Here is a 21,598-nt window from a genome sequence, read left to right on the forward strand (position 1 = left end):
ATTTTTAGAAAATAATTTTTGTTTTCTCATCTTAGGTCAATAGTTAGCTTAATTCTGAGTTAACTCAGTTATTTTAAGTTATGTCTATAAGATACTAAGTCAATCTTTTGAACATAAGTTAATATTCTATGCCATTAATCAGTTTTTATGTAAAAAACTAAAATGATTACTAAATGGGTTATAATTAAAGACTGTAACATAGTATTTTGTATATTGATATTAGGGCAAGATTATTGGTCAAGATGTTTATATTTGATGATTGCAAATCTATATTTCGAAATTTGTGGGAAATTTTATTAAAATGTATTACACATAGGTATATTTATACTAAATCAATATTTTGAAGAAAATAGTCCTTATTTTGTTATGCAGAAAATAAAACAGACTCTAAAAATTAAATAAATAAATGCAACAAAATAAATAACAAATTACCATATTAGGATCAAATAAGTTATATAATTAAACTTGACCTCTTGACCCTGAAGTGGGAGCATAGGAAGGTAATACTTCACGATCCTTCATTCACACCATTAGCATTAAGTACTTAATTACAGTCGTGTCAGATATTTAGTAAAATTGACTCTCAGATTAAACTCTTGATTCCCGTCCAGTCCATTGAGTCTACGCCAACATTTCTGGAGTCAAACAGCTGAACAGCTGTCTGTAAACAGACTGGTGTTCGCCAGGCCGTCAGTGAGCGGGCTTTAAAAAATGAAGCTGAGTGGAGCGACAGTCTGCCTTCCTTTGTCTGAGGAGCTTTGTTTAGCACCTTCACTCTGCTGTTTGGATTGGAGGAGATCTAGCGAACAAACAGCAGCAGAGTAGGACAGAGGGGAAGAGCAGGAACAGTGATACTGTACCCTGCACTCCCCCACCCCCTCGTCAGTAAGTGTTGTGCTCCTCTCGTGACTGGCCGCTTGCCTGGGCCGCGGCTGCGTGCTGTTCTCAGGGGAAAGTCTGCTGAAGCGCCGCTGCTCTCTGAGTTTGGTATCATGTGCTTTGGTTTTTTTTCAGGTCAGGGCATTTTGGTGCGGTAGTAACAGCGCCCCGGGCGATCGCTCTGCTAGTAGAGCAAAAAAAAAAAACTGTTCTTCATTTCTTGGACAAGCATTAGCTTTTATACTGGTAAACACAAAAGGGAACGCACTAAAGGCCTCTTAACAGCAACCCGATCACTTAAGGACATTTCTATTCTCCTCAGTCTTAGACTAGTCACGGAAGCGCTGGCAGTCTGCCCTTTTACCTGTATTGTGTGTGTGTGTGTGTGTGTGTGTGTGTGTGTGTGTGTGTGTATATATATGTGTGTATATATATTATGCTGAAATATGGATTCAGTCTCATAACTATCATAACAATCTCTTACCCCTCCCTCATCTCTCTCTCGAGAACTTCGAGAAAGAATGTTTGAGGCTAAAGTTCTCTAAACTACAATGAGATATTATAAGAAAAAAAACTTCAGTTTATTATTTCTCCCGCCCAAAACTCAAGGATGTGCTAGCTAGCCTTTTTACTTGTGAATTATATATATATATATATATATATATATATATATATATATATATATATATATATATATGTATATATATGTATATATATATATATATATGTATATATATATATGTATATATATATATATGTATATGTGTGTGTATGTATATATGTGTGTGTGTGTGTGTGTGTGTGTGTGTGTGTGTGTGTCTAAATCCTTAGCCGTTAATACAGAGTTGGTCAGCAGAGTAAGTAGGAGCCTCAGTATGTGGCAACTTTATGTGGTCCGACACCTCGTGGCTGAGTTGCTGTGGTTCCTAAACGCCTTCACTTTTCAATAATACCACTCACAGTTAGTCATGGAATATCTAGAAAAGAAGAAATGTTCATTTTCACCACTTGTTGCAGTGGTGACATCCTATTATAGAACCAGACTGGAATTCAGTGAGCTCTTTAAAACCACCTATTCTGTCACTACTTTTCTTTCACTTAAGGCCAACTGCATGACTGGATGCTTGATTTTATACCTGTGGCGATGGAACTGAATGAAACAATGGAACTGAATGGCAAGAGAAATTAGTTGCACATGTATATTACAAGTTGATTCTTACCACATAATATGTTGCCTAGAAGGAACCCTAAGAGGGCAGAAATGTAACAGTGTGATACATCATGTTTTTTTTGTTTGTTTGTTTGTTTTTCTTTACGTTTAACACCCAGTTACCAAGTGTGGAAAAAGTAATAACTCCCCTTCCTTAGACTCACTTAGAGGCAGTAACTGCAACCAGACGCTCTCTGGATCTCCTCTGGATACGCTACAATTTACAGTTTACTCTTAAGTGTGCTAAATATCATTTTCTTTCACATTCAGTGGCTTCCAACAGCATAACGGTGGTGCCTCACTGGCATTGGTACCAGAGAGAAACCATGACTTCAAATCAAATCAAATCAAATTTTATTTGTCACATACATAGGCATACACAGTATAACTTGCAGTGAAATGCTTTTATGACAGTCTGCCCACATCAAAGCTTCCCCCTTCGACAAGGGGACCTATGCTCACCTGAAGATATATATGCTGAATGTAATTTTTTTTGACACAATATAAAGATTTAAATTGTTAGGTTACAGCAATGATACATTCTGTAGGATATTGCCAGAATGTATGATACATAGTGGAGGGTTGTGTGTGTGTGTGTGTGTGTGTGTGTGTGTGTGTGTGTGTGTTTGTGTGTGTGTTTGTGTGTGTGTGTGTGTGTGTGTGTGTGTGTGTTACACCTGCATGTTGTGTGTGATTGCTGAGCAGGGAATGAAACGTGTGCTGTGTTGTTCTTTGCTGCTTTAATTAATATTCTGAACGGAGCTTTGCATCTGTGCTGCTTCTATACCAGCTCAGGTTTGCACAGAATTGGTTAATTTCAGTTTGTTTATTTATTCCTTCATTGGCTGCAGCTCTCAGTCCCTCAAGTAGTATGGGTGTGGGTGTGTGCACATACAGCTATATATTCTACCTGTAACTTGCCTACTGGTGGCCACCAGACATCTGCAGTTGACGGTGCACTAAAATGTACAAAAACACAGGAAATTACTGACATGTTGAGATTCATATTGTCTTCCCTGCATTGCAGTACATTCAGTTTATTTGCCCGGATTTAGCTGCTATCACTGCTATTTAGCTACTTGTGTGTGTGTGTGTGTGTGTGTGTGTGTGTGTGTGTTTACTACCACAGATTTGTTAAATGCAGAGGACACATTTCGCTGTACAGTGTACAGTGACAAATACGTGCACCTTTACCTTTTTACCTTTACCTATTTAGACCACAGCCCCCCCCCACACACACCCACACCCCAACTGTTCATTAACTCTTTGCTTTGTGTGCTCGTAGGGCCCATTGAATTTGAGGAATGCAACATCTCCACTGTTGCCACTGAAGGTATGTGACTTTAAATGTAGTGATTTCTGAAGCTGAATACTTGAATTAACTTGAAATAGACACTTAGGCCAAGTTCAGTGTAATTACAAGCAATGGATAACACCCTAGTCTTGCTTTGTATTTATAATGAATTGAATTCCACATGTATTTTCTGGTCTTATTAGGGGTGTAAGAAAAATTGGTATATTGAAGTATTGCAATGTTCTGTTTTAACAATAAAATACTGTATTAATTCTAACAGCATTGATATTTAATAAATACATGCATAGATTGGTGGCAGACAGTGGTTTGTTTTGTGTTGTATTTTAACTCTGACCACTAGAAAGCAGTGTTGTACTGTTGTTGTTTTTTTTTTATATATATATGTGTACATATGATGGTGTTTTCTAAATATGATATGTTAAAAAACGAATATATGATATGGAATATATGGAACCTCTGTATTGTGATGTGTGTCGTTTTCCAGGTTCTTGCCAATACACAACCCTAGTGTTTATACCTTCTAAATATCTATATCTGCGAATGTTTATCAAAGGAAAAACAGCTTTCTGAACTGAACTGCACACTTGCCTCACTTTAACAACAAACCCAAGAAATAGGGCTGGCTGTAATTGTAGCTAGCTGCGTTCAGGTTCTGTCGGGTAACATCAGTATAATTTGTTCATCTAGCGGCCAAACCTAGAAAGAGGAAGCCCTTCACCATTCCAGGCCGACGGAAAGACAAGGATACAGACTCCACGTAAGAGAGCATTACAGCATCTTCCTCTGTATTCATGCTTAAAAAGAAAACCTTCCTAAATGGATATTTAAGCTTAAACACACTCACATTCATTTACAGTAGTCGTTCTTTACAGAAATTTCCTGGATAGTCCAGTGCAGATGTTGAATTTTTGCTTTGTTTCACTATACCCTCACTAAATTGTTTTACTCTTTCTTGCTTGGTGTCTGATAGCAGTAATGTTCATGTTAGTGATTAGTGGTGTTGGCTTTATGTGTAACACCAGATTTCACAAAAAAAAAAAATTAATATCTTACTTTTTTGCTACTTTTTTATTTAAATAGTGAATCCACAGAAGTTGAAGCCACTGTAAGTATATGAAGTATTTGTATTGAAATATTGTATGTTTGCCCAAAAAAAAGTTTTGCAAGGTTTTGCATGGCCATGAAATTGAGCCCTAAACCATCAAATTACAATTCTTTAACAAATGGCAAGTGTACAGTACATACTGCGCTCACTGTACAGCCTGTAGCTCACACACACTTATGCGAGTCTGACCAAACCGGCTACTGGTCAAAAGACCTTTTAGTTTCTGCATTTTTAAAGAAACTTTACAATTTGCTGGTTTGCTTCAGTGTCAAGCTAATTCTTAAGCTTTATTCTTAAACATTTGCAGTTTACAGTTTATGTACAGTCATATACAAAAGTTTGTGCACCCTGGTCAATCACCCTGGTGATTTTTCTGAAAGTGAAAATAATTGAACTAATCCTCTGCAGAGAAGACTCCTGCTTATTTTAATTCAGCATCATTTAACATAATAAAAAAACAAAAAACTATTCAACCCCCCCAATATATTAAATTCATGATATTAATATACAGTTTCCTCTCAAATATGCGATAATATGCCATTTATTATCAATAGGGGTTTGTTTTTGTTTATTTTCACTTTAAACAGAATATATAAAGTGTGCATAAAGTTATTTTTTAGTCACTGCAGGCATATTTGTTTTCGTGTGAAGAGTAAAAAGAATAATGAATGATTTAAATAACAGTAAACATAAAAATTTGTTATGCAATTTGTTCGAATTTGTATTTAGTTTATTATATATTTTTTCTTCTTCTGCAGAACACTGCCAACGGAGCACCTCCAGACTTTTATGGAGCCATAGATTTTCAAAATGCTGTGAGTTATGACTAATGTCTGGAAACTAGCATTACAGTAAGCGATACGTAATAAGTTGGTGAAGTAAATTGTGATGCTGCTGTGTTTTTTTTGCTGAATGTGTAGAACGTGCCTCAGGTGGATGAAGAGGGATTCTGCATCCGACCAGAAGTGAATGAAAACGATATCCTTTATAGGAGTCCTAGTCAAAAACTGGACAGTTTAACATAGTTTCCTGTCGTTATCTTCAGCTCTACCATGTCATCTCGCTGCTACAGATTCTTTGTGCATTCAATAATTCTACATTTTGTATTGGTCAAAGTTTGTGCTTTTCTATACCAAAGGTTCTAATTGTGAAGGGCTATCACAACTAGGGCTGTCCCAAATGACTTATGTTAACACAATAACGTTGATAATAAAAAGAATTAAGATGAATTAAAAGAATAAAGGTTTTTAAAAAATGTACCCTCCCTGTACAGTGAGGTGTTGGCTGTTGGTATGTGGATAATGCACAGAAAATACAGTTCTCCTACTGCTTTTAGTGTAAGAAAAAGCCTGAAAGACATGCTGTAATACAGTTTTTGCCACACATACAGTGGGATTCCAAAGGTTAAAAAATGTAAAATCCTTTTTAGTTTGAACCTGGTAATAAATGACCGAACATTTTATAATATTGGGGGAAAATGAAAGTAAGCAGTAAGTTTTGTTTTTAAAAACCTGTCCTGATAAATTACCAAAATAATTAGTAGGTTACTTTATTAATAGTCAAAATAATCCATAGATTACTCGATTGTTGTCAAAATAATCAGCAGAACAATCAATATATAGCATTTTTAAGAGCTAAATAATATCAATATCAATTATTGATTTATATTAATTATATTATATATATTTTTATTATTATTGTATTTATTTATTTATTTTTAGTCTTTCCTTTATTCTGCTTTTTCTTCTGATCAATCACTGATCCATTTTCATCAGTACCTCATGCCTTCGCTTTTGTTTGTTTATTTGAGCCCTCTTTCTGTTCTATTCTGCCTGCTTCCTTAACGATTCTGTCCACATGCCAAAGACAACTCTTTCTACTCGTCCAGCGATTCAGAGGAAGAAGATGAGCGCAGGAAGTTTCATGTGGAGATCAAACCTGTGCAGCCGAATAACGGCACACACCAGCACAAAGCCACTATCGACGAGCTGAAAGCTTCCATTGGCAACATTACCCTCTCCCCTTCGGCCAATGTAAGACACACACACACACACACACACACACACATTCATCACAATATGCAATGTTTTTTTTATTGGCATCTTTAAGTATTCACTGTTTTACAATAATTGTAAAGTTTCAGCAGCAAAATCTGTTATACTGCAAAAACAGGAGAATATAAGCACATGATTAAATATACTTACAGGTGAAAGCACAGAAACAGGCCTATCACTTCACACTCACACTGTGTCACTGCGTCCACATGCAAAGTGATTTGTCTGGCTTACTCTGTGTGGTGGAAGAGCGCTCTGATTGGCTAACGTAACATCCATTCACTCTCTCTCTCTCTCTCTCTCTCTCTCTCGCTCTTGCTCTCTCCCTCTCCTCCTCTTCTCTCTTAACACTTCAGTTGATGTTACTGACACTTGGGGGCAGTACATGACTGCTCTATCAGCACTGACCGCAAAGCACTGACCACTATCACTGTTTTTTAAAGTTTGGCCAAGATATTTTATGTTAAAGTAAGAAATAAAATATTAATTAATAAAATAATATTTAATACTGCACTGACCTAAAGAAAAATTTTATTATCATAATGACTTTTGACGATTGTATTATTAAACACGTCTTTAGGTCAGTTCACTACTTTGAACGATGCAGCTGTCATAGCTCTCAGTTACGTCTTATTTTGCATATATTTGTCTGAATATCTTCCAGTTTTTTAAACTGTAAAGTCTTCCACAGTGGTTGCAAACTGTAATATACTGGCAGTTAAAATGAAGTTTGAGGTGATTTTTACCAAAGATTCATCACCAAAAATGCAATAAAAAACAAAGTGGGCAACTAAGAACATCTATGAGTTCAAATTGTTTCAGATTTTAATAAGACCTTCCTAAAGGTCACACACAAGAAAACTCAGTTTTCTTCCTTATTGTTTATAAGAGAGTTTGACATTGTGTGCTCCTCAGTCTGTGCACTCAATTCACAGAAAATAATCTAACCATCAGAAACAGCCTGTTTGGAATTAAGTGTTGTTTTTTGTGACTCATTTACATGTTTGCCTATTCGCTCCTTTCACACTGACATTATAAGGAGTGCTTCAGGAGGCACAAAATACAGAGTGGCCAATCAGAATAGACCTAATTTACATATCTGTCTTAAATACACAGTGACAGAGCGTTTCATTTTAAGAGATTAAAAGCGGTTGGAAAATGGTTATATAAAATGATTGATGGTAGTTTTTGATAGATATAATTATGTAAAAGACAAATGTTAGAAATTGAATCAATGTACTAAATGAAGATGTAGGGTATTTAAAGGGGCATGGTGTATGAATCTAGTGCTGATATGGAAAAAAAAAACCGCTGCATAGACTTTCGGTAAACACTTCGGTTATTGTTAAAAATAGACACAATCCTTGACTAATGTTGCCATTTTTCTTGTGCCATCAGATCTTTCTCTCTGTCTCTCTTCCATTGTGGGAGTGGAGGAACAGCAAGCTAAATGCCTAAGTCAGAATGTTTATTATATATTTATATATCATTTATTATTTATATAAAGATCAAATAAATCTTGTCATCCAGAGGACCACTGATCACTGACGGTCTTATTATGACCTTACAGTGCGACAATAACACAATGACCAGTGGAGGACTTTTCCTATTAGTGCTTTTTCCTGTTGCTTTTCCTAGTCAGTAAGAACCTTTCGGCTTATGCATCATATTTTAATAGCAGTTTACAAATTTTAATACATACTAAATACATACTACATAATAATACATACTAACATAAAAATACATAAAAATACATACTAAACTCCCTTTAAAATGCCCTAAATAAATTGCTTCTTGCGTGTTCTTCACTGCTGTCCACAGACCTCCTGTGGTGGTTGGATTGTCTTTCTTCACACACTTCCCAGCACAGTCCATCTTGTTGTCCATCATGACCTCAATCCTTGTAGCTCTCTTATGTCTTTCTCTCTCTCTCTCTCTCTCTCTCTCTCTCTCTCTCTCTCTCTCTCTGTGTGTGTGTGTATGGATAGAGTGATGTAGAGTTGTGCTTGTATTGTCAGTGCACTCAGTCAGGCTGTTTGCTTTTACACACCTCCTCTGCGCAGTGTGTTTGTGCTATTCAGAACCTGCGTCTTTCAGGGAGTGTTTTTTTTTTTTCTTTTTTCTTCCCCAGTCAGGTCTTTTCTTTTCACCATGTTCCAAGTGAAGCCAGTGAACGCTGAGATTAAACTCAGTGAAAAAAATATTTACACACGTCTCCAAAAAACTGCTTTCACTGTTTGTCTTCATGAGTTTCTCTCTTTCTCTCTCTTTCTCTCTCTCTCTCTCTCTCTCTCTCTGTGTCTCTCCATCTTGCTGTCCCTCAGACTTTTCCCCTGTGCTCTCTCTCTCTCTCTCTCTCTCTCTCTCTCTCGCTCTCTCTCTCTCGCTGACAGATGTGTTTAACTGTTGGGGAGTTCAGAAATATAAATAGTGACGAATGCTGTGTCATCTGTTGTGGATTATTGAGAAAGCTTTTCTTTCCATTTTTCATTTATTTTGTTTCTCTCCCCCCCCCCCCCCCCCCACCCCTTCTCTCTCACTCTCTTCCTCGCTCGCTCTCCCTCTGATGTTACTGTATTTGTGGGGTGTTTGGCCTGGGAGCTGTAATTGAACCCATTTGCCACACCATGCCTATGGGACCCATTCCTGGCTGTTCTGCATGTGTGTGTCCATGCCTACAGCTTTATCTGTCCCTGTGGTTTAACGCTTTAGCAGTGCTTCCTGTCCCTGTTTTTAGTTGTTTTTAATTTGATGTTTTTAAATGTTTCTCTTCAGACAGACAGACACGCACGCAGGGCTGTTTTATTACAGTACTGTCGAACCTTAACACTGTGTGTACCTATCAGTCAAACGAACGATACTGTAAATTTAGAGTTGTTGTGATAAACTGAACTTTCATGATTCAGATTTAGTACCTTTTAGATGAAATACAATAGGTAAGTGTGGCGGAGTCTCTGTGGGAGCTGTTTTCAGTATAGGCAGCATCTAGCACTGTTAGCATCTAACACATTGGCACCCTTCTGCTAGCCAGGCTTGTCTGTCTCTTTGTTTAATTTACATCAAACCTGAAAAATCTTTAAGCTTCATAACATTTCCAAGTGTTTATATAAAAGGATTAGTTAGGTGAAAAATGTTGCAAACAAACACTGGGTTTAGACCGTCACCAATCTCACCTCTGTTAATACAAGCAGAAGTCTTAAAGCAACGCTAAGTAGCATTGTAATGCTCCACCGACTGTAAAAGAGAATAGCATCTCCAGCATTGCATCTCTAGGCTCGACATACTAGAAATTGCACTATGTAGCTTGGTGAAGCTGCCAGGACCATGCTAGGAAGAATGGCATAACGCTACATAACTCGAGTCATATTTGTGTAAAATTCTGTAACATTACTCTACCGCCTCAGTCAGCATGTGCTCTGCCCTCTGTATATGTGCTGTATATAACTTGACCGACAGTTGCACGCTCTCGTAACACCTTTCCTGGCGTTTCAAAGAAAGGTCAAACCAAAACATACAGAAGAAGTAATCAACACTATCCCTGCTTTTAACATCTATTGATACACATACTACTAAAATACCAATTCAGTCATAATATTAATTCAATTCCTTTGATTTTACTGTAAGTTTAACTTCAGTGTATTGTAGCATCGTATCTGATCATGTTAATTTATTTATTTTTACATGAATCTTCAGTGTCTAGGAGTAGTGTCGTCATTACTGTGGAAACTCCGAAAGTAATTATCATTTCCCAAAAATAATTAACTGCGATGGTAGATAACAATAAAACAGTCAGTACGTACCTATGTTGCTATAATCAAAGGCATAAAGATGTATGCCGATATCGGTGGATTGCCACAGATGCAGTGGACAGTGGTCTGAGTGGTCTGTTTTTCCTTCGTGATTGCTGATACTTTAGCTGAATACGTTGCTGCTACTGACCTGCTGCTAGTGGTTCTCAAGTGAACTACAACTAGTTGCACTAGTTTCTACTTCAGAAAAACAGAACCAGGCATCTAAAAACACCATCTTTTTCGTGACTAGACAACTTGATTCTTTCACTTTCAGTGACTGCTCTGTATCTTTTCACTTGTCCATCTTGAGGGGTGCCTCAAAATGCATATCCCTCTTCTTGACTGTAGGGGAGCCCAAGAGCAAGAAATACAGTTTCTCCATAATGCTGCTTTAATGTATTTTGTACAAAAAAGCCAAAAAAAAAAAAAAAAAAATCAGTTTAGTAAAACATGAATATACCTTTTGAGCATGAACATTTGAGCTAAAACTGACACTACATTCTCTTCCCTGCCAAGTCTCTGTAGCACTGTTCCACTTTCTAACTGGACCACAGAGTGCAGAACGAAGCCACATGCTGTGCCGAGATAAAAGTGGTTCCAGTTACTCAAAATATCCGCCACCATTCAGCACCATGGGTTAGTTCAGTGTTTGTTAGCAGCGTCAGCCTGGTCGATCTCGGCTGATCGACTGCATCTGGGTTCAGTGATTCATTGTATTAAACTATTCCTTTACGTATTGACTAAATACATACATAGACAACATGCATGGACAACACTTATAGATAGAATAGAGTGACCGTAGACATTTGATATCAGTTGTTGGCCCAAGGCTACTCAGACTTTTCTCTGTGTACACGTATGTGTGTGTTCGTTCGCGTTGGGAGGGCCACGTTGGGCCGAATGAATGTGGGGACGCAGTTCTTCATGTCCTTCGTTATTTTCATAACTCCTCTCTCTCTCATTAATTAATGCCTGTTTTCATTTCCAGGTCCACATGAGGAGGAACCAGTCCAGTGAGTATTCCTCTTCTTCTGTTCTCCCTCCCTTCATCCCTCCATCACTCCTCTAAAGCTTTGGCTCTGGAGAGCGCTTGCCATTTTGACTTCTCTCTCTTCGTTTTTCTTGGCCCGACCGCTTTTCTCCGAGCCTCTCCTTCATGTTGCTCTAGCGACCCCTCCAAAGCCAACTCATCCCATGAGAAAATAAAGTCTTACCCCCACCCCCCCACCCCTCCTCTCAGCAACTCAGTGTTGCCTCCTTAAGTCATGAACAAGATTAATTGCTTAATTGCATGTTTGTTTTTTTCTCTGTGATCATAATTTTACATTTTTTTCCAGTAAATTGTGGCTTAAATGGACACAGATGCACATCTGAACGTACTGTTTACATTCTAGAAAGGTCTCATATGAAGAGCAGAGCATTTTAACTCTTAAAAAAAAGGCACAGTTTTGCGTGCGCTGTGGCCATAAAATATTGTTTGATAGCTTGTGGTAGTCATTGAGATATGAAAACACTTCACCGTATGAATTTTGTGACCTGGCAAACCTCAGAACGGTAAATATCTATTATAGTTGATAACTGGCAGTTACTAGCAAAGTTATTGAGTGTGCTGTAGCTGAAGATGAAAAGAGGATGGCTTTAGGATCTATTGCAGGTGAATGATCTTGAACACACCTCACGATCCACAATGGACTGCTCATTGATGGTTTTGCCATTACCCCCAACGGTCTCGCAACCGAAACAACATCAGAAATCTTTAAGAAGACTTTAAATGAAAAGTGCAGCAAGATGCCCCAAGAATCTCACAGAATTAGAAGCCACTTTCGAGGAAGAATGAGCTGTCCACAGTAACAGATTTTCACCAGGGGTGTCACTGTACAGCAAGTCTTGGCAATAAGTGTGTTTTGCTTGTTTAAAAAATAATAATAATAAAAAACACATTTTAACTATTTGAATTTCTTAATTTGAAAAAGTAGTTGATCTCTTTTGAACTAGAATGCCACTTTGGGTCGAGATTTTTCCTCGATATCCTACTGCAATCAATAAATCAATAAGTACTCAATAAATCTGTTTAAAACCCAACACCAGCAGCAGCTCTCCTAAATTAATGAAGTTACTTCCCAGATAGTCAGATTTATTTTTTTTAATACATATCGACCTCATTCTCAGGTACTGTACATAATACCCATGAACAGAAGAACAGCAATACCAGCTTCACTTTTATAATGGTATAATGCCATAACAGTATTCCCGTGATCCGAAAGGGTTGTAAAAGTGTAGTATGTATCTATACCTGAAGAATATTTACAAATTACAGACTCAAGCAATTTTAACTCGCCTTACATTTACCCAGGGATGACAGGACTACACACTCAATCTTCTTTAGACTCGAAGGCAGGTGAGTATAAGCTAGGGAGGTTAGGCGTCACATAATCTTTGTCTTCTAGGTTGGGTATCTCAGGGGGAAAAGGGCTTTTCCAAGTTAGGTGTAAGCTACTAATAAAACAAAACCTGTGATTTCTTCTTGCTCTGGCTGTTTAATCAAAGTGTTAACAATGGGACATTGTGACTGTTTGTAAAATTTAAGATATACTGAAAGTTATTTAAAAGATGGTCTCAAATACACACTTGTGTGGCTTAGCCAGTAAAGGAATAGCTTTACTGAACACGCTAATGGGGCTAACAGTGAATGGAAACTAGCAGAGTATTGCTAATTGGTGCATGTTTGAATTCATTCCTTGTTAGCCAAGTTAGTGAACAGGGGAATTTACTGAGATTACTGCAGAAAATATCTTAGCAAGTGAAATGTGGGCAATTTATCTAATAGTTATCTAATATTTTAATAATATTATGTAATATCTAACTTTGTCGTTGTTGCAAGAATAGTAATAGATTATCATGTCTATTTTTGTGTATTCATTTTTAACATGTATTTATTACGTTTACAATCAAAAATTTGTGTAGTAGTAAAGGTATCTTTCAATGTAGTAAGAACTTAATAATATCACTTGATATAAGTACAACTCTCTAATGACTAATATTAACCATATTGCCTACATTCAGGACATTTTCAGTGAGTTAATTAAAGTTTTTAATCAACATTTTTTTGTCCACAATAAAACTTAACTCTGAATCTGGCCTTTAGTGGACTTTATGTATATTGTGTTTTATGCTTAGTTGAGGACAGGTTAATCCATTTGCATCTTTGATATTAAGTGTGTATTTGACACCTCCGATTTTGGTATAAGGTGGTTGTCTTTTCATGTGAAGGTTTTGTGGATACAGATATTGTTTTTCCTTATAAAAGGAAAAAATCTAAATCAGTCATTTGGTTTCTTCCTTGCTTCTGGACTAGACTGGGTGGAAATTAATCAAATGAAAGAACAGTTTATATGCCTCTGCTGACTAAAGTTCAATTTCTCTCTTAGGCGATGAACTGGGAAGGTCCAGGACACAGCAGCCATCATATAATGAGTAAGATAATGTTGCTACAGCATGGTTACTACAGGGGCTTCTGGCTAGGCTATTTTTGGGGGATAGAAATGTGGAATAAAACTTTGGGGTCCTAAGCCTTTTAAATGGTTTAGATCCACGTAGATCCTCACTTCGGTTCTACACTCTCAAAAGTTCATTACTGCCACAGTTAGCAACAATTCCAGAGACCCTAAAACAGAACCATGTGGGACTCCACAAAACGTGCTAAACTAAATAACTACCAAATAATTCAGAATGGATTTTGCATTAGGACTAATAATAGACAGATGGTAAAACAATGCTGTGAGCATTTGATAGCATTAAGCTATAAGAACATTACCAAAGTCAGATACTGAGTTTTGGATGATTTGGTGCCACTCCAACAAGGTGCTTTATACCCCCATAGCAATTCAGTCAGCATTAGGTGCATCTCTATTTATGGGGATGTCTGGAAACCTTTTGGCTGCATTGTGTAGCTGTCATTTTCTGACATTAGTAAGGTCATGTAGTATCAGTTAGAAAGCTTTTGTGATTTCAGTGTTGTTTACTATTTACTATTAACTGTCTTCTTTTTATTTACTAGTAGAATGGCCAACAATGACCTGCTTTCTTTGGATCCATTTGGCCCTGGTGTTGGTGGCTCCGCCTCCTCTGGATTTTCTTCCACTGGTAAGACCCCTCAGTGGTGTACAGTTTCAACCCCAGCATTGGCAGTCAAGTAGCAAGACATGTACCCTGCAGCAAAACACACCTAGCAGCTAACACAGTCATGTTCAAGTTAAAAAGGTGTTTGATATCATTTGATATCAAATAATGTGAGCTATCTGCAGCCTTACTAAGGTCATTTTAAAGCTGTTACCTAATAACATGCCTTTTAATTTGCCAGTATTGAAATTCGGTCTTGCTTGTGTCTTTGGCTTGAATTATATACTGTTATATTTAAATGTTGCTATACCTACACCTGCTCATTTTAATAAAAAATGGGCATTTTCCACAATATAAAACCCAAATGTGGCCTCAAATGAGACGACACATGCATGCACCTACTGTACATATAGATAGTAACTCATTCACTCCCCTCCTCCACCCTTCAGCCTGTACGAGGCTTGTCTTAGGACTGACCTTATCCATTATTGATGCTGTGTACAGGCTGGTGAAAGTGTCTGGGCTTTTCCTGTCCACAACAGTCGCCTCTAGAGAGCTCGCTTAGGCTGCTGTTGTCACGGAAACCCCTACACCCTACACAGTCTACACATGCTGATGGATACATTCTCAATGTACTTTTACTCAGTGCATTGGTAACTGGGTTACAGTTACCCTATGCTACTTTTTTCTGTTGTGGTGTTTATTTATGTATTTATTATTTTCTCTGTTTACTTTATTTTTGCCTAACCTTTTTTTGAGACTTCACTTTTTATGTAAAGACATTGTGTAAAGTTCCTTCAGAATTGGAAGTTGAAGCACAGTCAGTGTTTGGTGGTACTCAACATTTTTAGAGTATCTTTCTTGTTGTCTTTAGTCTCCTCCTCCGTCCACCCAGTCCATCCATGCTGTCTGCTCTTTTTCTCTCAGCTCTTTTTCTGAGCAGTCAGAGCTATTGACCTTGACTGTTGAAATGAAGTGTAATTCCTCCTTCTGGGAATCATACATATGTGTATGTATGTACAGTTTAACCCAGAAGTTTAAATACACTACAAAAAAAGATGCATATGCATTTTTCTTTCACAGTCTGATATGAAATTAGAAGCATTACCAAAATTATTTGTTATTTCTATTCAAAATTGTAAAAAAAATTGCATTAAAAATTTCCTCTCTTATTATTCAGGCATTTAGCAAATAGAAATAATTTTGATAATCCTAATTGACCTAAAACAGGAAAAGTTTATTCTGATTTCATGTCAGACAGTGAGAAAAGAAAATGCATGTGTCTTTTTATATAGTAAACGTCAGGTTTCAAGTTTATATATATATATATATTTTTTTTTTTTTTTTTTTTTTTTTTATTACTATTATTGTTTTATTTTTTTTCCTCCTCTGGCATCAGTGGCCCTTGGTACACCACTGTTATGCTGTGAGTCTCAGTACACCATCACCCTACGACAGCTCTAGAACATCCCACAAACTTAGTGGTTTCCGAGATGATGTGTGTAGATAGTGAATGCAGAAGGAAGCCAGGATGGTCAGATGACTGTCATTCAGTGGTACATCAGTTGATTTCTTTATTGCAGTGGGAGGGTTTTTCAGTGTTTTTACTGATATATTCTCATAATGCATCCTGGACATCGTTAGTATTTGATGATGTATTGAATGTGTGAGATGCAGGAGGTATAGATGTTTATGTATCAGCAGTGGCAGATAAAATATAAAGATTTGTCCACAATTCTACAATCAGTGCACTTCTAAAATGTAATTTATTAAAAATGTATGTATAGAAAATATAATCGTATAAAGAATATGTGAATTTCTCCCAACCCACTGAGGCTGAGGGATATAATTCTGCACTACAGAATATTACATAACTTACATAACATTTAAATTCACTTTTGTTGCTGTAATGGAATGTCCCTGGCATTTTACGTCTATGAATATCAATATGGAGAGGTTGTCGGGGGTGTTGTTTATAAGCTGTCGCGTGCTGCATTCTAACGCACTGTCCGTCCAGTATGGTCGCTAAGTGAGAGCTGAGCTGTCTGTCAAGCTTGTGACCTTGGCTGCAAGGGCCAATCATAATCCACAGTTAATTGGCACCTCTGGAGGTCAGAGGGCGGGGCTTGGGGACCCTGGGGGGGGCTTGGGGACCCTGTGACCCTGCACGGGAAGCGAAAAGAGCAGCGAAGGGGATGGAAGAGAGCGGGAAGGGAGATATCGGACTCAACTTTCCGATTTTCTTAAACCTACCATACTTGTAGTGCAGATGGACAATAAATCTGGATAATGTGTGCTGCCAATACTGGATGATTGACAAGGAATGATGCGCAGTGTGTGCACTTGACAGTGCCAGGCTGCCAAACATTGCAAAATAGTTAAGCTGCAGTTTAGGATATTTAAATATGAGTTAGAAGTCTTTGTCATTCACAAGCTATAGTGGAGAGTTTTCCTTTGTCCTTTTTATTTTTATCAGGATGTTTTGTTATTGTCAATATTAAATATGAATACTCGTTTCAGCACTAAATTCCAGGATAAAAGAGGAGCCATGCAGAAACGAGTCATTTCCATTAAGTGTTAAATTTTATTGTTTAAATTTGAGGTGAAGCTACTCTATGGTTATCCAGGCTCGTGCTAGTGAGTTACAGCATATCGGTGTATTCTCCTCTATAAGAATGTAATGTAAAGTGGCTTAATACATGCAGTAGGCGTCCGAACATTTATTTTTGGGTTTTTTTTTTCTTTGCTCTTTGTTTGCTCCTTGCCCTTTTGTCCCCTCAGACCTGGCTTCTCTCTTCCTTTCACCCTTCTCTACATCTCCCTCTCTCATGATTGATAAGGTCCCTGAGGACCCAGGTAATACTAGCGCATCCTGCCTGTGTTTTGTTTGTGTTTTTATTGTTTTATTGTTTTTTTTTTTTGTTTTTTTTTTTAGGGGTGGGGGGGGGTGAAGGTAAAACCCCTTATAGGAGCACCTTGAGCACTAACTGGCCAGCAGTGTGCTGACCTCTGCAAAATGTAATCGCAGATGAGATTGCCAGTGTTTTTCTTTCTTCATCCTCCGTTTTTCTCAGTCTCTCCCTAAAGATCCCCATGGTCTCTTAGATGAGGTCTTGTGCAGTTCAGAGAGTGTATGTGTGTGAGTTGAGTGTGTGCATGCTTTCCGTTTTAAGCACTCAGAGGGGATAAGCACTCAGCTGTACTCAACTGAATCTAATGCCTTTACTAAGAGTGTCGTGTAGGACCTTTTTAAAAAGTTACGGCATTTTAAAAAGTGAGTCTTTACCGCTAAAGTATGCCACGCAGTCGCTGTCTGCTAGGTTAGATTCTTGGCTGCTTTATAAAAAACACTGCATTCTGTCAAAATACACTGTACAAGTTTACCAAAAATAATAATAATAATAATAATAATAATTTTCTTTTTTTTCTTTTCTTTTTTGTCATATTGAAATGCCAAGTCTTTTTACATCAGCAAATACTTTTAACATAATTTTATTAAATGTCCGTTCAAAACAATTTCATATATAATTTACAGATAAAAGAACATTTTAGTTGGCTTGATTGTTGTCTTGAATTTCAAGAGGTTTCTGTATTCTGTATTTATTTATTTATTTATTTATTTATTTTTGTTAAGCCATTGGGATCTTTAGTGTCTTAGTTGGTGTTTCAGCTTGCTTAGTTAACATTACTTACATTGTTTTCTTTATTTCACTAAGGTTATGTGCAGTCTTATTTTGAAGGTGTGGAATGCAACACGAAGTAAATTTGTTGGAGTTAGGGCTTTAAAAGGACATCCAATCTGAAGGGGACGATTCAACTGCATCATTTTTGTAAAATTGTTCGTAAGGCTACACAACGTCCATACACAATCTTTTCGTGTCACCTGACATAAACTCCCATAAACATTTATAAAGGCTTATTTCAACCAGTTGCTTTTCATACAGAAAGTCTGATGACAACAGTTAACGAAAGCTTATATGGGTTTATGTTCGTTGTCCTGAAAGACTAGTGTAGGTGTTCTGTGGCCTTCTAAATGCTACTCTTCAGTAAAATGTTACCAAGCAATACTTAAGTATTTATAAACACACAATAGCTTATAGTCAGTGTTTATAAGACGACATAAGATGTTACATGAAGTGATGTGTTGACGTAAGGTTTATACTTGCTCTAGTTATAACTGTTATGAAGCGTCATTCCCAACTGAGTCATTTATTAGTTTTGTAAAAAGTTGTGGCGTCCTGAAACTTTCAGTTAGAGATATAGTTCAAATTTATTTGTTTATAATTATATGCATTTAAATTGATGTTGGCTGATTGCACTGAGATGGAGATCCCCCTATGATAGGATCAACACTTAGATGTCTGTGCCAATGGAGAACCCAGGCCTTTGCATTTTCTGTCCCATTACTGGATGATGCTGCTTCATAACAGTGCTATAAAAGGAACAAATGTTTAGCAATTTGGTTTAAGGTCCTGTATGTCAGTACAGTGTCATTTACTTCATGAATAAGCCTGATAATGTATTACTAGCTTAAGCTGTACATAAATCATCCAGTGTAACTCACTTCATTGTCAAATATAACAAAAATATAACTCAAATTTTGAGAAAGTCCCCCTGTGCCGCCACAACAGATCTGACCATTTGAGGCATGGACTCCACAAGACCTCTGAAGGTCTCCTGTGGTATCTGGTACATAGACATTAGCAGCAGATCCTTAAAGCCCTGTATATTGTGCCTCACAGGTGGTGAGGTTGTCCTTTGTTGAACCAGTTTGGGTAGGCACTGACCACTGCATTCCACAAGAACTGCCTGATGTTTTAGAGATGCTCTGACCCCTGCCTAACAAATGCCACCGTAGATTCTCCTATTGTAGGTAGCCTTCATAAAGTGTTCATAATGTTCATATAATGCACTTATTGTTTGGCATCAATTCTTAAAATAAAATATTTGACCAAAATAATACAAATATAATATGTCCTCAATATTTTTATTTAAAATCATTCAATCAAAGTTGCATTGAATCGTTCCCTACAGTTCCTTCAATCTAATTGAATTTTATTCTGTCAGATTGTACCCTGTAAGCCCTGTCCAAGGTTGTATGCGTTCATTGTTCTGCGATGCTCTGTTCTTTTTGCCGCTCCCTGCAGCGGAGGTGCGTCAGCAGGAGCTTTTGTCTCAGCCAGCCGATCGTCCCGAAGCGAACGAGGCTCTTGTCGCCCCCTTATCTTCTAAACCTCCTGCTCCTTCCTCAAGCCCGCCTCCATTCCCTTCCCTCCCCTCCCCTCCCTCCACCTCGCCCTGGGACGTCCCGGATGAACCTTTTGCTCTCCTTCCCCCGGCCCCAGCCCAAGCCATTAGCATCCCTCCAAGCCTTCCCGCAAGCCTGGGGGACTTCACTTCCCACAAGCCTCCTCTCAGTGCCCCCGCCACTGGCACAGACACATCTTCCTGGACTCAGAGTCAGTGGGTGGCCTTCAACGATGACTTCCTTCCTTTCCGCGGGCCGTCGCATTTACCGCCGAGGCCCCAGTCTGTCCCCGTCCCCCAGCAGGCCAAGCTCCTTTTCAGCCAGGCCACAGATATCTTCACTAAAGAGGAGCGCGCCCCCTGCCGGACGGAAGACCGTGCCGCACTACCGTTAGCTGGCCGCTCGCAGGATGGTAATGCTGATGCTGAGCATAACTTGGGTCTCCAAGCATCATGCTTTGCATGAGAGTGTGAACCTCTTAACCTGAATTCACTAAACTGAGCAGTTTTTGTTCTTTGATTTTTTTCGCTTGTTTTTCCTTATGTTCATTTTATTTGTGCTTTTTTTTTATTCTGCATATTTGTTTAGAGATGTTTTCATATATTTACTGCCACTGTATGTGACCAAGCCACAAATTCACAGAATCAAATAAACAGTGCCAGTCAAAGGTTTGGGCACACCTGGTTGAATGTGTGCTGATCAACATTTTCAAAACATTTGATCCAGATGCTGGAGTGACCGTATTTTGGACTAGAGGTTTTCAAGTAGGCCTTTTCAAGCTGCATATTGAACTGAAAGGAGTTTTTTTTGTTTTTATCATATAGGCTATTTAGGCAGTTACCCCTAGCCATGACTATGTTGGATAGCCTTCTGCCAAATGTTTTTAAGATTACAAACTTTATAAATAATATTTTTTTTAAAAATTAAGATGATTATCTGCACACATTTAACCAGGTATTTGCAAACCTTGCTTGGTTTTTAACTGTAAAATACTCTGTAAAATGGTTTGAGGTAACAAAACACGTAAGTGGTTTTATTTAGTAATATTTTTTATTCATTAAGTATGAGAGTTAAATTAGTCCAGTTTAATTTCTTATTACCACATAAAGTCATGTATAAGGTTATCATTTTTGTAAAAGAGTTAGGTTGTTTTGGATCAGCTGGTTTGCATATCCTTACTGCCATGACCATGACAAACCATGGTTCATGTACAAAATTTAAACTTTTATAGGTAAATAAAATGGTTTTAACTGTTTTTTTCAGGTACTATAATTCATGTACATTTTACACATTGGAAGTGCCAGCTGGCATTTATTTTTTTAATTTTATATAAAACAATTTACAAATAATACACAACAAAGCCCATTAGGAATACTAGTCTCAACAGTATTTCTTTCACTGGGTTGATCTGTAATGCCCTCAGACAGCAATTTTGTCCGACAGAAAGAAAGAGAATGATGTAATACACTGCAGAGAGATTAAACCAGATTTCTAAATATACTAAATATAGCTCCAAATTAGGTTTGACTGATTTCCTGGGCGTAAATGTTTCAGGCATACAAACGGCAGCTTAATTTAACCTTTGTATTGTTTTCTGTTTGATAACTAATTACTTTATTATTTTTTGTTTTCCTTTTTGCCTTTTTTGCACATTTTGCTGTTTGCTGTTCCTACAGTGATGTAATACCATCTAATGTTATTTTGCATGTCTGTGAGTAAGTTTGTATATATGCCTGTTTGTATGGTTAGTTATGTTAGCTATGGAAAATGCTCTGAGGCATGGTTACCAGTGTCACATGAGGTTTACACAGTCATTGTGTTTTTGCCTTGTGAGATATTGCTAGATATTGTTTTTTCACTTTTGAATTGGTAGCACC

General features: G+C 37.5%; 1 protein-coding gene across 5 annotated transcripts in view; it reads left to right on the forward strand.

Annotated features, from left to right (window-relative positions):
- Positions 1-21,598, forward strand: part of fcho2 (FCH and mu domain containing endocytic adaptor 2) — an 84,086-nt gene that overhangs the window by 49,765 nt on the left and 12,723 nt on the right. For 2 of the 5 annotated variants that reach the window (XM_072673902.1, XM_072673918.1), the window contains exons 9-18: positions 3,375-3,422; positions 4,092-4,161; positions 4,485-4,509; positions 5,268-5,324; positions 5,430-5,487; positions 6,367-6,542; positions 11,343-11,367; positions 13,783-13,828; positions 14,412-14,497; positions 19,621-20,133. In XM_072673902.1, coding sequence (XP_072530003.1) covers positions 3,375-3,422; positions 4,092-4,161; positions 4,485-4,509; positions 5,268-5,324; positions 5,430-5,487; positions 6,367-6,542; positions 11,343-11,367; positions 13,783-13,828; positions 14,412-14,497; positions 19,621-20,133 — 1,104 coding nt within the window. The remainder of the gene's footprint in view (positions 1-3,374; positions 3,423-4,091; positions 4,162-4,484; positions 4,510-5,267; positions 5,325-5,429; positions 5,488-6,366; positions 6,543-11,342; positions 11,368-13,782; positions 13,829-14,411; positions 14,498-19,620; positions 20,134-21,598) is intronic. The other 3 variants (XM_072673909.1, XM_072673934.1, XM_072673926.1) reach the window with 2 other exon arrangements.

This window comes from Salminus brasiliensis, chromosome 1 (assembly GCF_030463535.1).
Source record: "Salminus brasiliensis chromosome 1, fSalBra1.hap2, whole genome shotgun sequence".
NCBI lineage: Eukaryota > Metazoa > Chordata > Actinopteri > Characiformes > Bryconidae > Salminus > Salminus brasiliensis.